Consider the following 13,269-nt stretch of genomic DNA (forward strand, 5'->3'; position numbering starts at 1 on the left):
CTGCATTACACTACTGATCAAGCACTTTACAATTATAATTTTCTAAATTTTAAATGTAAACAAATGTTTCTTCCTCTTTAATGAACTTCAGCTGAAAGTATTAACAGCTGTTAAGTATAAGTTCACTTTGTATTACGTGTCATAGCGCAAACTGCTGGATCCAATATAAAACACTCTAACAATTTATAAATAAAGAATTAATTAATTAAACTATTTAAATCGAACCAAATCATGAATCTAAACCATTCTCGAATCCCCTTCAACACACACACAAAATTTCATCAAAATCGGTCCAGTCGTTAAGGAGGAGTTCAGTCACATATGCATGAACACAAGAAATATATATATATATATATATATATATATATATATAGATGATTACATAAATAGTATCAAGGCTTGATACTAGTATGATACTAGAAAACTAAAATACTTTTAGTTACATACATAAATTACATTTATAAATGTATATAAATGCAAGTTGTTAGTATTTATACAGAGAAATGAAATATAAATCTTGCTATTAGTTCTTATGTACAAAATTAAACTATTTTATCCTATAAATATTACAGATCCAGTTGTTAAAAATTATAAAATTCTTCTAAATAGTTGAAGGCCTTTTCAACTTAAACTCTTTTTTTTCGTTATGTTTTAATTGATTGTGGAATAAATTTTAAAAACTTAACACCATTGTGTGATGCTTGTCTTTTAAATAACTCTAATTTGTGATAAGGTAATTCCAAGATTAATGGAGATGATAAGGTAATACTAAATTATTTTTATTTCTTGTGTCATAATTGTGGATATATTCATGTGTTATAAACGTGTTAATATTTTTTTCACCAGCATTATACACCAGATAAAAAACATATTATCTGAGATAACTTATTACACAAAACCTTTCCATGTTCATCTTACAATAATTGATGTATCATTTTCACATGATACTTCAATGATCTGACTTATCTGGCCTTACCTACTTTTATTATATCCAATTAACTGTCCAATTCTTATAGCAGGATGTTAATCATAAATTTATATTATTGTACTTGGCAACCATACTTCCCAGATTCAGTTCTGGACAAATGAGGGAATACAATGTGCATACAAATTGAACAGACAAAATCAAATATCTAGTTCTCAGTACAAATATATACAGAACACATCATATGACAAATCCTAATAATTTGTGTACTTCCACTATTTAATTTTGCAATTATTTACAACAGTTAAAGAACTTTGATAACATATAAAAATTATACCTAACCCTCTCAAATCAATCTAAAATTTGTAAAATTGGATCTACATGTTTCAAGATTGGAAAAGTGTATCTTCGATCATATTTCAAACAAAAAAATCGAGATAAGAATGTTTACAATTAAGCTCTACCAATTTTAGCTACTAAAAGCTCAAGCAGTACAGATTATGCCACAAAAAAGCTAAAAATGATTATACATTCACAAATACACAATAACATATGACATATTGTAGCATTTGTTGTGTACTGAACCATCTGGCAATAAAAATTCCTTTTATAACTTTTAAAAACCAAAATGATTATACAGTCACAAATACACAATAACATATGACACATTGTAGCATTTGTTGTGTACTGAACCATCTGGCAATAAAACTTCCTTTCATAACTTTTAAAAACCAAAATGATTATACAGTCACAAATACACAATAACATATGACACATTGTAGCATTTGTTGTGTACTGAACCATCTGGCAATAAAAATTCCTTTTATAACTTTTAAAAACCAAAATGATTATACAGTCACAAATACACAATAACATATGACACATTGTAGCATTTGTTGTGTACTGAACCATCTGGCAATAAAACTTCCTTTCATAACTTTTAAAAACCAAAATGATTATACAGTCACAAATACACAATAACATATGACACATTGTAGCATTTGTTGTGTACTGAACCATCTGGCAATAAAACTTCCTTTCATAACTTTTAAAAACCAAAATGCCGAATTCCTGGAAATTAAATCATAGTCCTATTCATTCATCAAATGATAAAATACTTATCTTTTAAAGGCAAGAGCTTTGCCTAAGACAACATATCTCTTACTCTTTCTTTATTTCCTCTATGTAAAATATTGGTCTAATGCATTTAACCCTTTTCATATCAACGTATGTATGTCTGTGGGACACAGTGGAAACTACCAAAGCATGCCAAAGTTCCTATACATGAGTGTTCAAAAAATACTTCTGCCATTATTTTTAACATATTACATTGGTTTTATTTTGAGTATAAGTGGGCTGATTACAAAATAGAATAATGAAATAATAAAATATATATTAAATATTAGTTACAGTAAATTTAAAAAGTGTAACGTACACAATGTAATGCATATTATTGATGTATACTTGTGTTATTATGTATTGTTAATGTGTGTATTATTTTATATAATGAGCAGGAGGAAACTCCAGAAAAACTGTTTTTTGATTGACCTCTTGGCTTCAATACATGGCAGTAGGTTGCCACTTAGAAGAATAGGAAGAAAAATTACACAATACAACAAAATTGGGGAATTAATAATATAATACAATGTTTTTATTATATTATATATGTACCATTTATATAATTGTATATTTGACTTTTATTTATATTGTATTTATACAGAGGTTAACAAAACTTTTTACACAACTTTAGGATTTACTCCTTGAGCCAAGAGGAGTTAGAAACTAAATACAACCAATGGCCAGTTGCAATGTCTGTATCTGTTCTTTGTGTATGTACAGTTTTAGTGCATCTATCAAATAATACTATGTACAGTTTTAGCGCATCTATCAAATAATACTATGTACAGTTTTAGCGCATCTATCAAATAATACTATGTACAGTTTTAGCGCATCTATCAAATAATACTATGTACAGTTTTAGCGCATCTATCAAATAATACTATGTACAGTTTTAGCGCATCTATCAAATAATACTATGTACAGTTTTAGCGCATCTATCAAATAATACTATGTACAGTTTTAGCGCATCTATCAAATAATACTATGTACAGTTTTAGCGCATCTATCAAATAATACTATGTACAGTTTTAGCGCATCTATCAAATAATACTATGTACAGTTTTAGCGCATCTATCAAATAATACTATGTACAGTTTTAGCGCATCTATCAAATAATACTATGTACAGTTTTAGCGCATCTATCAAATAATACTATGTACAGTTTTAGTGCATCTATCAAATAATACTATTTATTTTATAACAATAAAAATAGGCCTATCATCCTCCAATACTATTGTGCTAAGTAACACGGTACATATTCTTTTGAGCAACTAAGTTACTGATTCTTCATCTGCCACTAAAAGGGTTGAACATTTTTTATTGTTCTTAAACTGTTTCTTCACTTTGGAAATGAAAATATGTTTGTATGACATTCAAGAACATTACAAATTTAATTCATACCTCACAAATCAACCTTTTTCTTTGATCAGAAAAACTTGATGTCATTAAACTCACATTTCCCACAGTGAATGTTGTTGTTTAAAACAGTATAGAAACCAAAATGCATTTGTTTCTTGAACAAAACATCTTATTTATATTGTTTTCTCATAATGATACACATAAGAGAATTCATGAGTACTCTTCTTTTTAATTTGAAATTAAACTTAAAATCAAGTTTCATGTCATTAGAATGTTTTGTACAACATTTATGATATATTACATTACATTTAATTTAAAAATATTGGATCACCGGAAGAAATATACACATTAAATTATCTTTTCTCTTCAAATACCGACAAAAGATACATGTTAAAAGTTTGCCTAAAGAATATTAGCTATAATTTATAGAAATGTACCAAATGTGTCACTTAATATAAACCCCTATTTCAACAATTAGTATATTGTAGACATGTTTTGGCATAAGTCATCTTCAATGCACAATTCAACACACTAGGCAGAATAAGACTGGGAGTGAGAAAATCAACTTTATTCAAATGTAAAATTGATACCTGATTTACCCAAGGTTTACAGAAATTGCCAATACACTCAATCAATGTATACATTAACACACTGACTGCGATGGATGCAACTTTATTCAAATGTAAAATTGATATCTGATTTAAACAAGGTTTACGGAAATTGCCAATAGGCCTACACTCAATCAATGTATACATTAACACACTGACTGCGATGGATGCAACTTTATTCAAATGTAAAATTGATATCTGATTTAAACAAGGTTTACGGAAATTGCCAATACACTCAATCAATGTATACATTAACACACTGACTGCGATGGATGCAACTTTATTCAAATGTAAAATTGATATCTGATTTAAACAAGGTTTACGGAAATTGCCAATACACTCAATCAATGTATACATTAACACACTGACTGCGATGGATGCAACTTTATTCAAATGTAAAATTGATACCTGATTTACACAAGGTTTACGGAAATTGCCAATACACTCAATCAATGTATACATTAACACACTGACTGCGATGGATGCAACTTTATTCAAATGTAAAATTGATATCTGATTTAAACAAGGTTTACGGAAATTGCCAATACACTCAATCAATGTATACATTAACACACTGACTGCGATGGATGCAACTTACCACTGTTCCATCGTTACTTGAATCATAATGCATTGAAGGTGATAACAACATATTCTGTAGCTAGAGATGTATTATAATTTAACACAGACAGTGGTGGACACATTTCCTACTATTCTGTCTGACCTAAGTCAGTAAATGACTCGTGTCACAGTGAAGGTGTTAAACATGAATTAGCTAGCTTATTTATATATATAAATATATATATATATATATATATATATATATATATATATATATATATATATGTATATATAAGTTTAATAATTTCTGTAAGGTTACAGTAATTCTTTAAATTACATATCTTTTTTGATTAAAACTTTTCTCACTTTACTAATTGAGGGTAGACTTTAATAAGCAGTCTACGCTTGTTATTCGGTTGTTTTTATCGAATGCTTCAATGTTTGTATCCGAAGGAATAATTTGATATTACAATTAATTTAACTTAGCATCTGATTTCAACTTATTAGTTATGGTAATTTTAATATAAACAATAAACAGCAAGAAGTAACTAATATTTTGAGACTTTGAAAATGGCGATGAATATGAGGAAAATATGAGATATTTCTCACAAGTGATGAGATTTGTTTAAGTGGCTTCAACATGTAGGTTTGGCCCCTGGTAACCCATGGGGAGAATTCTTTCATCCATTTCACTAAAGCAGTTACTCATTGACATCAAGCTGGTCAAGCAAGTTATAAATATTTAAAGTTTCTTTGAGATATAAGTCTAGGCCATAGTCGATTTTGTTGTTTTGTAATGTTAGTGTTAAATTTACATTTTAAAAATTGTAATGTACGAGATTCTTCTTGATAAAGTAATTTATTATAACTCTGATTGTGTACGATTTTTACATATCAAAGTTTGATATGTTCATATTGAATTGTTCTATGAAAACAACCAAATAACAAGTGTAGGCCACTTATTAAAGCCTCTCCCTAATTGATACCTTGTTTCTTAATTAATATTTACATAATAAATTCATTAAATTTTTTTTAATGCTAAAATATAGTTAATATACTGAACAGAACGAACACAGACTATCAATTGTTACAAATTAAGGCACTGATACAAATTGAAGCATCGCTTTTACAAAGCTAGCGGTGAAACGCAAAAAGTGTAATTCAGAGTAATTTAAGGGAAGGATAGAACAGAGTAAACAAACATGACCTAATACATACATGCAAGTGGAGAAACATCTTTACGGATCCTGTTAAGTTTCATATATAAATGGAAACGATCACTTTTACTTTAATGAATCTAGACAACACTCTATATAATCTTAATTAATGGGCTGGGAAATCTAGTGATATTAAATTAATACATGACAACTAGGCTACCATAAAATAATTGTCTTTCAAAAATAATAAGGTACCTTTTCTTTTCTTAAAAATAGTTTTTCTTACCTTTGGGTCCTTTTCGTAATAGTGCTGTTGAGTCCTGATCCATCGTCCCACAAGGTTGTCCCTAACAGCATAAGCAAGGGCAAAATAATAGTCCCTAGAAGTTGCAACATTACGGTCTTTGACTAAAGTGTAGTGGAGATGTCGATTAAAAGTCTTTTTGATAGTTGAAACATTTTCAACGTCCGCTATCCCGCGAACACTGATCTGTTTGCGTTTATCGATATCGGATTGAGGAGTTGCCATTTCAATGACAAATTGAAGTCCTGTCCTAACCTATCCAACTAAAGCACAAAGCAATTGACGGACAGGCTCGATCAGCCGGCTGTTTATTCGGTCACCTCTGACAAGGTCATTCCCTCTCCACAGAGTTCACAATCACACAGCGCATGCGCCAACAGCAGCTGATTACTGAGACCGTCTCTTCATTGGATCTCATAGAGAATTAAAAATTAACTATTAGCAGCTGTTATCTAGGTCAGGTCAGTCAAACATATTGTTATTTTTTTATTGTTGATCCTTGTACTTATAAGGTTTCGTTGAAAGCCCTTCCGTCTTATTCGGAAGAAGTAGGAAGATTTTGTAAAAACTTAAATAGTATTTATTCTCATGTGACTTACATCTACTCAATGTCTCAAGAATTGTTCAAGACACACACAAAATGTAACAACCCGTTTAGGAAATGTTATAACAATTCAAGAACAGTTTTCGTTATTTCTCTAGGTTCATAAATAACGGAGTTGTGTATTTTTAAGATTTAAATGGCCAACATAATAGAAATAAATAGCATGCCAAGCTGGTCAATGAACTTAGTTGAGGTATTTAATAAAAACAAAGTTTTTTTATCAAATTTGAACTTGTTTCAGCAATCGTATAGCCAGTTCTTGGTGATAAAATAGTTCTTATGGGATTTACATACATACAATATCTCGAAAATCTTTCAAGATCCATAAAATTGTTATTGCAACATTTTTAGTAAATCTATAAGCATTCCAGATTACATTACAATATATAAATATTTATATTACAACATTTAATTATTTTATTCCTTATTTAATAAATAATACATTCACCAGCTATGACTCCAATTAAAAAAACTTTATTCAACAACTTTCTATCACAAATTTTAAGAAGTATGATTTTGTTTTCAACAGAAACTTTATATTCATTGTTTCATATTGCCTTAACAACGGAAGAATGATCTTCCAAGCACAGGAAGAATAGGAAATTCTACATACTTTATATAAATACAATTAAAATAACAATTATCAAAGTCTTGAATACTAAATTATACTAGAATTAATACGTCCTACAGTCCTGCAGGCAAATAAAAAACATTTGATATATACTATTAGGTACTTCAAAATTCTATAGAGTCTGGTCATGACTGCCTCTGGCTAGCTTGCTGAGCTGGTAATAGAGCCGCAGCTATTGATGAGCAGGAGGGGGGGGGAAGTTTGCCTCGGGCGGCAAAACTATAGAACGTCGAGTCGTTGTTTTAATTCGACAGATTATAAGAATTTACATTTTTTTACTCAAGAATGTGGGTAACAGTGTGAAACAAATAGCACAACTTCGTAACAAAATTGAAGTGCTTGAAAAAGAGAAGAAATGTTTGATAATGGAAACTATTCAGCCATATCCTCTTCCAACCCTGAATTATTAAATACAATCGATTTGATGGATGAAAAATTTGAAAAAACTTGAGCGCAAATACAAAGAAGATACAGAAAATTATTTTAAAATTATTGAAACCTTAAATTCTGAACTGGCTCGCTTAGAAAACTGAAATTGATAAGCTTCATACCAAAAATCTACCTGAAAACTAATTTAGTTGATAATAAATCTGAACGTACACTGGGCTTTAATGAGGTACGGAATAAAAAGGGAAAATTGCACAAACAACATAATAAAACATCAGAACAAAACAACTTTGAAGAGAATTTGATTCATTCAAATCGTTATCACTGCCTGATAGAATCTTCAGGGACAGTTCAAGCCGTGCACCTCGTGATCCAAGACCTGCAAAACATGATTCAAGGCTGGCTAATAAGCCAACCTTGAAGCCTAAAAGTAAAAACAACCAATGGTCCTAGAAACCATAAAAGATAACAACTCGGTTGGGCTACCAGTTTTGGTTCTCAGCGATTCAAATGCTGAAAATACATTCATTTCCCAAATGCTGACACCAGGGTTTACAGAGGAATAAAAGCCAACCAACTGTGCTCTGAAATAAAGGCTCAAGCTAACTCAGAATTGAACCCCGAGCTAATTTTTATCAATGTGGGCACAAACGATTTGGCTGTCTCACAGAATCCTGACGATGTTATGGGAGCACTTTGTAATTTACTTAACACAACAAAAAAATACTTCCCTAAATCACTTATTGTTGTAAACAGTATAGTGAAGAGACGTGACATTCAAAAACACACATTGATTGAGAAAACCAATTCTAACATTAGATGGATATGTCGTCAACATCTGGCTATTTTCCTAGACACAAATAAATACTTTAATTTTACTTGCTTGGCCAGGGATGGAATACACCCAAACCGAAGAGGGACTACAGTTCTGGGTAAGGTCATGACCAATGTGTATTCTCATTCAAAAATCAAAATACTGATAAAATATCAGGGACTGGCCTTCATTACAATCAACCACTAACTAAGGAAAGTATAAATAGAATAAGGTCAATGCAATCCCTGGACCGACAAAAACAGAAGGCTGAACATACACCTGACAAAAACTAAAAAATCATCGACAGCAGCTAAGAAGCAGACTGACAATTCAGGGTGCATTTTAGACATTTCGACAAATAAAAAATAATTTTTTTTAGTACAAAACAAAGCAAAGAAATCCCGTTACAAAGTTTATCTGAATACAAAAACTCAAAAAGAAATTGAAAATCTTTCACCAAAATATTGACAGACTTAAAAACAAAATCGACAGATTGAATCACTTTTTAAAAATCGAACAGCCTGGACATAGTTATTCTTACAGAGCATGGGCCTAAGCTCTTCTGAAGTGCAGAATGTTCGCTTGATTGATTACTCACTTGTAGCTGCGTATTGCAGGAAAAAACCATCTAAAGGGAGGCACAGCTATTTACAAAACACCCACAAATTGGCCAATGAAGTGGAATGTCTCAACACATCAAGTCACAGCATTGAACTTATGTGCGAAATGGCAGGGATAAAAAATATCTGTTAGCAAAAAACAGGTACTGAATGTGATTGGGGTATACCGTTCCCCTTCTTCACCATTAGACGAGGCTCTCACACAGTTGGCCAATGCACTGGGGGACGTTCCAAGCATGAACTGTGGGATCTGCATCTTAGGGGACATCAATGTCAATAGTCTTGTGCAAACAAAAGAAAGCTCTGCTGTTGGTGAGTTACTTGCCTCATTCAACATTTCAAGAGTTTCTTTGCCTCCAACAAGAGTAACTCCAACATCTGCTACCTCAATCGATATGGTATGCACAGACCTCGATGAAGACAAAAATTGATGTAAAAAGTATTACAAACATATCTTTCAGACCATACTGGCCAAATCTGTGATTTAGACATATCGTGTGAAACAAGAAAAACCTCAGATGGCACTGACAAGACATTTTGGACAAGAACACCTGTTGAACCTTAAAAGACTCCTTGATTTACAATCCTGGGAAAAAGTTTATTCAGCACCTGACCCAGAGGAAGCCTACTCTACTTTTATTGGCATTTTTTCACAACTGCACTTGATGTCGCCTGTCCACTGAAGAAAACCCGAAAACAAGAAAAGGAAACACAACAACTGCGTGGTTAGCAATCCAGAGGCGGATAACTTAAGATCTATTTTCACTATAGCCCACAACAAATATTTTTGCTAACTGGAAAAGTAGAGGATAAATTTGATGCATTTCAAAAAGAAAAAGGCATATGATCTTAAGTTAAAAAACCTCAGGAAACAAGCAAATGAAGAGGCTATTGCCCAATCAGATAACAAAAGCAGGACGATCTGGAATATAATCAACAGTGAAAGGGCATCAAAAAGGACATGTCTCAGATGTAATGTGGCAGTTAAACGTTGCAGATGAGACCATTGAGGATCTGGGAAAAATTGCAGAATATTTTAATAAGCATTTCATAAATGCTGCAGAGATGACCCTGTCCAACAACATCCCGATAAGGGCCCCTGCTGCCCATAAACCAAAATTTCATGCAGCAACAACATTATTCGAATATCAACCTTCAACAATAGAAGAAATACTTAAAAATAATTGCATCACTCAAATCAAAAACATCTAGTGGGGTTGATGGGATATAAGTTCTAAAGTACTGAAGTTCTGTAGAAGTGAAATCAGTCAACCTCTCGTCAATATTATCAACAAGTCGCTGACTCGATGGTGTCTTCCCAACAGAATTAAAAATTTCAAAAATCTATCCTTTACACAAGCAAGGAAGTAGAAAGGAATTAAAGAACTTCAGGCCCATTTCCTTAGTTCCAACAATATCGAAAATAATTGAAAAGGTAGTGCTTTCACGTCTCTTGCAACACCTTGAAACAAAACAACCTCCTACCTCCAAGGCAACATGGCTTCATCTCAGGAAGATCAACTACGAGTGCCCTTATTGATCTAATTGAACATCTTATGGACAACCTGGAAGATGGGAATACGGCTGCTGGTGTTTTCTTGGACCTGAGCAAGGCTTTTGATAGCCTTGACCATGCAGTGCTTCTGTCCAAGATCAATTCCCTAGGTATCGTAGGAACACCACTCAGGTGGGTTTCAAAGTTATTTGCACGAAAGAAAGCAGATCGTTGAAATAAAAAAAAGTTGTTGAGGGAAACTTGAAAATAGAAAAATCTAAGCCAATGACTATAAGGAGAGGGGTTCCACAGGGGTCAGTGTTGGGACCTGTGTTATTTGTACTTTTCACTGGTGACCTGCCTGACTACTTGGGGAACCACTGTTACCCTGTCTCTTATGCAGACGACACAGTTTTAATAAGCAACAGCAAGTCAGTTCCAGGACTAGAAATGAACACCATAACATCTGTAAATATGGCTCAGGAATACTGCCTTAGGAACGATTTAATTTTCAACGCATCAAAAAACAAAATGCCTTACTTTTGGTAAAAATAAGGATGAAGTTCATGCTCCACCCAACCTTGAAAGAGTACGAACCACAAAAAACACCTTGGGGTAGTGATCGATGACCGGTTGACTTTGGAACTGCCACATAGACGGCTTATGCAAAAAACTCAGCTCAGCACTCTTTGTGCTAAAGAGGATAAAATCAATTGGTACACCTACTGCAACAAGAACCGCATACCATGCTCTGTTTGAGACCACATTCGTTATGGTATAGTACTATGGGGTGGATCATCTGCAGGGAATCTCCAGCGAGTGTTGGTTTTACAGAAGCGTGCAATACGAATCATGGCTGATCTAGATCTAGACTTTCGAGATAGCTGCAAAGAGGCTTTCAAGACCTTGGGAATTCCTACAGTGATAACTCTGTACATTACTGAAGTGATTCTACACGCCTACACACAACGTCCCGAGAGGAATGGTGACATCCATGATTACAACACAAGGCGGGCCAATGACTTCAGTCTTCCCTTACATCACTCAGCTCTTTTTGCCAAGAAGCCGTCTTATGCTGGAGCGAAGCTTTATAATATGCTTCCGAAGAACTTCAAAACCAGCACTCCGCAGGTTCTGAAGAAAAGACTTATTAAGTGGCTTGTTGGAAGGTCAATATATAGTGTTGAAGAGTTCAAGAATATAACCAATGTAAATATGTAAATTATATGTGTATTTTGTAATTGTTATTTTGGTAAAACTTTTATCATGTTTTAAAGAAATAGCTACCTAAACTGTGTCAGTTAAACATGTTAATTGTTAATGTAGTTAGCAACTTTTATCTACAATTAATTGACTATATGTCTTAATCATATTTGACGCCATTTCTGTTCTTAATGAATACGAAAATAAAGCAATTGTCTATTGTCTATTGTCTATTGTCTATTGTTGCTTTAAAACTACTCTTTACGCATAATTTAGTCAGTCTCCACGTCAATCGCTTTTCTATCAGAACAAAAAGTACAGATACCCGTGTATGAACAATAATTACAAAATAACTAGTAGTACTACATGTTACTGGAGTTAATTTTAATTTTGATAGTTTATTTCTGTTTTTAGACATACAAAACAAATTATTTACAAATAATAATTTTCAGTCAAGTCTGTAAGAACAAAGAATGTAATGGCTTTTGGTGGTTTCCAACTAAACTGCAACTTTACAAATTCATAAATCGGAAACTTGAGATCCGATGAAGGCCATTTTTTCGCACAAGACAGATACAAGTTTACTGTTTTTATTATGTAATTTTAGACTTACATGAAAACATTTGCTATGGAATTATTACCATCTTAACCTTCACTCTTGATGGGGGTTTAAAAAGTCGGTATTCATCACATTTAAAAGTGTCGTCTAACACAAAAGCATTTAAAAATGTCTGTATTGGGAATTCTTTATCATGTATCGCAGTTGAAAGTGTCGTCTAACACAAAAGCATTTAAAAATTTCTGTATTGGGAATTCTTTATCATGTATCGCAGTTGAAAGTGTCGTCTAACACAAAAGCATTTAAAAATGTCTGTATTGGGAATTCTTTATCATGTATCGCAGTTGAAAGTGTCGTCTAACACAAAAGCATTTAAAAATGTTTGTATTGGGAATTCATTATCATGTATCGCAGTTGAAAGTGTCGTATAACACAAAAGCATTTAAAAATGTCTGTATTGGGAATTCATTATCATGTATCGCAGTTGAAAGATGCTATAAACAAGACTCTGTTCGAAAATTGTATAAAGCTGGAAAATCTTTGACAAATGAATATACTAAAGACATTGAAGGACATGAACTCTGTAGTAAAACTCAAGCAATAGCAAGAAGAGTGCCCAAAGACTCAAACCTATAAGATGTACAGAACTAAATCTCCAGCAATAATCTTCCAGACTGCTCAGAATATTTCCTCGCTTAAGAATTTTGACTTTACCTATGTCTATTGATAAAGTAATTCAAATCTATATTAGATTGACAATGATCCAAGAAAGACTCAAGGACTATCCATCCTATCAGTAGAAGAAAACAGTGTTTATGTATTTGTTTTTATTAATTAATTTTGTATTTGGAATAAAATACACAAACATAGAATATCCTGTTGTATCAGTAATTAAAGTCTTGAGTGAGAGAGAGGGCAACAGGGCA

At 32.4% G+C, this 13,269-nt stretch overlaps 1 protein-coding gene across 1 annotated transcript in view; it reads right to left on the reverse strand.

Annotated features, from left to right (window-relative positions):
- The window catches only part of LOC124356537 (glycogen phosphorylase), a 79,741-nt gene extending 73,379 nt beyond the window's left edge, over nucleotides 1-6,362 (reverse strand). Inside the window, exon 1 of the mRNA XM_046807592.1 lies at nucleotides 6,013-6,362. Within this exon, the coding sequence (XP_046663548.1) occupies nucleotides 6,013-6,255 (243 nt within the window). The 5' untranslated portion in view covers nucleotides 6,256-6,362. The remainder of the gene's footprint in view (nucleotides 1-6,012) is intronic.
- Between the last annotated feature and the right edge of the window lie 6,907 nt (nucleotides 6,363-13,269).

This window comes from Homalodisca vitripennis, chromosome 3 (genome assembly GCF_021130785.1).
Source record: "Homalodisca vitripennis isolate AUS2020 chromosome 3, UT_GWSS_2.1, whole genome shotgun sequence".
Classification (NCBI taxonomy): domain Eukaryota; kingdom Metazoa; phylum Arthropoda; class Insecta; order Hemiptera; family Cicadellidae; genus Homalodisca; species Homalodisca vitripennis.